This window comes from Austrofundulus limnaeus, unplaced genomic scaffold (genome assembly GCF_001266775.1).
Source record: "Austrofundulus limnaeus strain Quisiro unplaced genomic scaffold, Austrofundulus_limnaeus-1.0 Scaffold23, whole genome shotgun sequence".
NCBI classification, from domain to species: Eukaryota; Metazoa; Chordata; class Actinopteri; order Cyprinodontiformes; family Rivulidae; genus Austrofundulus; species Austrofundulus limnaeus.
In genome coordinates, this window is record NW_013952425.1 from 2,491,342 (window position 1) to 2,496,335 (window position 4,994).

Genomic DNA, 4,994 nt, shown 5'->3' on the forward strand with positions numbered 1-4,994 from the left:
GTTTTGTTTTGTTTTGTTTTGTTTTGTTTTACACAGCTTCCCAATTTTTTTCAGATTTGGGGTCGTACCTTAAGGTCAGGTCTCTGGCAGATGACTTCCTTGAGAACCCCCATGAGGATGTCTGTAGCTAACGTACGCTCGTGAGCCTCGTCCAAAATGATGACGCCGTAGCGCTCCAGCAGGGGGTCGTTCATGGCCTCCCGCAGCAGCATTCCATCTGTCATGTACCTGGGAAATATTTAACGCATTATCTGATAAAACCTGTTGTGTGTGCTGAGAAGGACTCTCAGCTGCTACATAAAAAAGTTTCTGGCTGAGCTTCTTACTTGAGTACAGTCTTGGCGGAGCTGCAGTCCTCAAAGCGGATGGAATAGCCCACCTCTTGGCCCAGCGTGACGTCCATCTCGTCCGCCACCCTCTGGGCCACGCTCATCGCCGCCACCCTCCTGGGCTGGGTGCAGGCCACTGCCCTCTTCGGTCCTGGCAGGGAGCGCATCATCTCCACGCACCACTGAGGGATCTGAAGGACAAAAGTCAAGTCTATTGTTTTTTTTTGGGGGGACAAAATGATTTCCTTACAGCCTGCCGGCTCTGAGACTTAAATAGGTTTGGAAATGACAAAATGAAGGAAAATCTGTGTAATTTATGCACAATCCATACAACTTGACGTGTATGCATTACATGAGCTGCAAATCTAATATTGACCAAAGTCAGAGCTGTCCAAAAACGCAAAAGCAACTTGCTATATGTAGAAGCAAAGAGGTACTTTGACTCTTTAAAATAAATATTAGACTTTTTAGCTGAGGTACTACTGAAAAATTATGAACACCTGTAGTAGATGGATATTTGAATAAACTCAGTTTGAAAAAATTTAATTCAGATTATGGCTACCCCTTAACAGTCTTTGTTCCACCAAAGGGCAAAAACGGTGCAGTTTCTGCCTTTAAATATTTCCAAACGCTACAAGGGGCTTATTATTATTATTATTATTTTTAACCAGGGTATCAGACGACTTCCTCTGGTTCTTACCTTTAACTTGACATGCTTACAAAAATATTCTAAGGGCTTTTAAGGAATTTCAGGAAAGTCAAGACCAAAGGGGCCAAAGTGGACTTTTGCTACTTTTAGCTAACCTGTTGCTAGCATAGCATAAATTGCTATTTTGAAACAAAAGCTGCGTCCAAATTCAGGGTCTACATCCTGCGATGGACCCAGCCTACCTGGTCTAGGTCGAACGGGAAGACCGGAAAAAAGTGGCTGAGAATTTGGACGGTCTAGCCCAGGGGTGGGCAGTCCTGGTCCTCAAGGGCCATTGCCCTGTAGTCTTACTTGTTTCTCTGCTCCAACTCACCTGATTTGAATTAGTGATTATCAGGCTTCTGCAGAACTTTGAAGAGGTAATTCAACGACCAGGATTGCCCTCACCTGGTCTAGCCTTTAGAGCTTTAGTCCCTTACCTAGACGTATGTCAGTCGGAGGAGTCTTCGAATTTGGACAGCATTCGGCGCATCGCTGTGTCGTCAATGACCAATAAACTTGGTCTTCCTAGCTGTTAGCTCATCAGTCAAGTTAAAATTAAATTATTTCTGCAAGTCCAATACATTCCCAGTGTAATCTGCATTAGGTAAAATAATAACCTGTCCACAGAAACTCACTTCACAAGATGTAATCTCAAGGTTTTGAGGATCTGATTTATAGATCATCTTTTAAAACGTTAACCAGTGAGAGGTAGAGAAATGCCAATTAAGAGGCTGGGAGGAGATAAAAAACACTTCCCAGATAATATCAATATCTTTTATTAGGATTTACAGAACCTATCTGTAACCATCACAGCTGCTTAAAATGCTTGAAAGGACAGCATGATTGATTGTATCAGAACTGTGATTTTAATAGAAATTAATCTGAAAGTGATAATGACTTAAGCTGCATTAACAAGACAAGATCATGCGCATTCCCTTCTGAACYGTTTGTAATGGATTTTTTTTGTTAAGATCTTATTTTTAAAAAAAGGGTCATTGCTGAACGTCCATCCATTGCTGATGAAAGATACAAAGGCATGTGAAAAATCACAGCTAATGAGAAAAACACTTTTTAAAAAAAAAAAAAGCACTGACAAGCTTCTACTTCTCTACATGCTAAGTGGGGAGTAGTTTATATTCACCTCGGGAGGAAACAAACTCAAGCAGTGATTTACTCTCATCTTCTCCTGCAAATGCAAAAACCAGACATCCCTGCTTCTTCTAGAAATTACAATAAACAGTTCAATTTATCTCGCTTCGAATTAACTCCAGAACGGGCCCATTTAAAAAACATGAATCCTCCGTTCCATGGTGCTTTTTTTTCATGTTAACATTAAACCAATTTAAAGCGCCGAATGTCAGGCTCTGATTTACTATGACACATCTGAGTTCATTTTTCTTTTTCCTCTTTTAGGTACAGCTAATGATCTCTCTCTCTCTCTATCTCTTTATTTATTTATTTATTTATTTATTTTTTACCTGCGTGGTTTTTCCTGAGCCCGTCTCTCCCACCAGGACAAAGCACTGGTTCCGCATCAGGATGCCCGTGAAGCTCTCTCTGTGCTCCCAGACCGGCAGCTGCAGCCGTTTCTTCAGGATCTCGTGGTAGCGTGGCGTGTGGGGCAGGCCGGTGAGGGGATTTGTCTGCTGCGGAATGGGGGGCTGCTGCAGAAAGCAGGCTGCAGCTGGGCCGACTGGGGTCCTCCTGTCCTTGTCACGGTCTCGATCCCAGTTTCGAATCCGGTCGCGGTCCCTGTTCCAGTCCCTGTCGCGCCTTTGAGAGGAAGACAAATGTTAACAATGAAACAACACTCTGCAAACAACTTCATTACAAATTATGCCAACAATAGGTGTAAACAGAACTAGATGAACGTAGAACAAACGGTGCACGAATGTTAATTTGTGTCATCCCCCTTTTATAAAAATCACATGAAAAGGTTACTGCACGTTCTTCTTCACAGCAACTAAAAACTGTTTAATCAAGTGTAGCAAGCAAAGGTCATGAATAAACTCATCGCCTGCAGCTTWTTTTTTTCTTTCATCTCCACCCAGATGAATGTATCTGTAATGTTAACTACGTGTGTTCATGTCTGAAACGATGACGTTCCTTTGGATCTTTGAGGGACATCAAAGCTAACTACAGAAACTGGATTTTGCTGAGAACTGAATGACTGAATAAAATGAGCAAAATGCTAAAATCTGCTGTAGTTAGAGCAAATTAGTAAAGCTAGCTGAAAATTCAATTAGCAATACAAAAGCTAAAAGCTACATATTACAAACTAGTTGCTACAACCTAAATGTTGTTAAACTGTAGCAAAAAACTAAATATAGCAAAAATATACTGAAATTGGAAAAACTGCACTTTAAGGCTAAAATGAGCAAACAGCAGAAAGATCAAATTAATAAAATCATACCAAATGTAGCTAATAGCTAAAATGCTCAAAAGCTCAAACCCTAACTCACATGTGTCAAACACAAGGCCCGAGTCTCCCGTGTGGCCTCCCAAAAAACAATTTTTTTAACTTAACATGAAATTTGTTTCTTATATCAATGGTAAACTTTAAATTTATGGTTAAATGCAACAAAATTAATTTAATAAAAATAAATGAAATAAAATAATAATAATTAAAAATAAAAAACAATTCCTGTCCCTGAGCTGTTGGCTTGAAGTAACTGAGCAATTTAGCTGGATAGCACAGCACTAATGTCTGAAAATAAGCTGCTTTAAAGTCACCATCAAACATAAACTAAATCTGCCATAATGCAGCTACTCACTAGAAACTCATCAGTGAGTAAAACTTTTTTGTTTTACCTTTAATATTTCTGTATTTATTACAGATTTAGTCAGTCGTACACTTAGTTCTTATCAGTGTTTAAAAGAGGATGTGTTAAAACTCTGTTTAGTCAAAGTTAAACATGAAACATCAAAGTTCATTACAAGTGGCCCTTCGAGGGCCATCATAACGCTCATGTGGCCCTCGGTGAAAATGAGTTTGACACCCCTGCCCTAACTGAAAAGAAAATAAAAAATAGAGTAGCTAAAGGCTAAATTTTACAAAGCAGTTGCTACAAGCTAAATGTAGCAACACTCTAGCTGACAGCTAAAATGTAAACAACTGCAACTAAAAGCTAAGATTAGCTAAAAGTAGCAAGACGTTCAAATTCACAAAATCACAGCCAAAGATCTACATTAGCAAAAGCTCAAGTTAGTAAGACTTAGCCAAAAGGAAAAATTAGCAACACAGTAGCTAAAAGCTAAATGCAACAAACCTATTGCCAGAAGCTAAATGTAGCAGAGCTGTGCCTAAAAGCTACTGTAAATAACTCTAAATAGAAAAGTTAAAATTAAGCACACCATTTCTGATCAAGATGAACGCTTCTTAACTAATACGCGTAAATATGAACACACCACTCCTGTCCTTTCGTCTTTGCACTGGCTCCCGGTTCAGTTTAGAATACAATTCAAGCTGCTGTTATTTGTTTTTAAAGCCTTAAATGGCCTTGCACCACCCTGCATCTCTGATCTCTTGAAAATCCACCAACCCAGCAGAGCTTTGTGGTCTGCCAGTCAACATCTGCTCAAGGTGCCTCGCTCTAAGAGCAAGAAATGGGGGGACCGGTCCTTTTCTGTCGCTGGCCCGATACCGTGGAATAGCCTTCCCTTTGAGTTGCGGGCCATCTCTGACCTGGTCCTGTTCAAAGCCCAACTTAAGACCTACTTATTCAAAAAGGCATTTGGTGTTTAATTGTTAGCATCTTTTTTTCTTTCTTTTACTGTAATTTGTGTTTTTAACTTGTAGTGATTTTTATGGCTTGATTGTATTTGTTTTACCTTGTGAGGCACTATGTCGAAGCAAGGCACAGTTGGAAGGTACTATATAAATAAAGTTTATTATTATTATTTCCTGATGCATCTCAGTAATCCAGGTAAAAAATCAAAAAGAAAAAAATTGTGTAGGTCTTCTGGACGGGTTC

At 39.7% G+C, this 4,994-nt stretch overlaps 1 protein-coding gene across 2 annotated transcripts in view; it reads right to left on the reverse strand.

The window, feature by feature from the left end:
• The window catches only part of dhx15 (DEAH (Asp-Glu-Ala-His) box helicase 15), a 44,709-nt gene that overhangs the window by 38,037 nt on the left and 1,678 nt on the right, over positions 1 to 4,994 (reverse strand). For both annotated transcript variants that reach the window (XM_014004377.1, XM_014004376.1), the window contains exons 2-4: positions 2,499 to 2,793; positions 327 to 520; positions 69 to 228 (exon numbers count right to left, since the gene is read on the reverse strand). In XM_014004377.1, the coding sequence (XP_013859831.1) occupies positions 69 to 228; positions 327 to 520; positions 2,499 to 2,793 (649 nt within the window). The remainder of the gene's footprint in view (positions 1 to 68; positions 229 to 326; positions 521 to 2,498; positions 2,794 to 4,994) is intronic.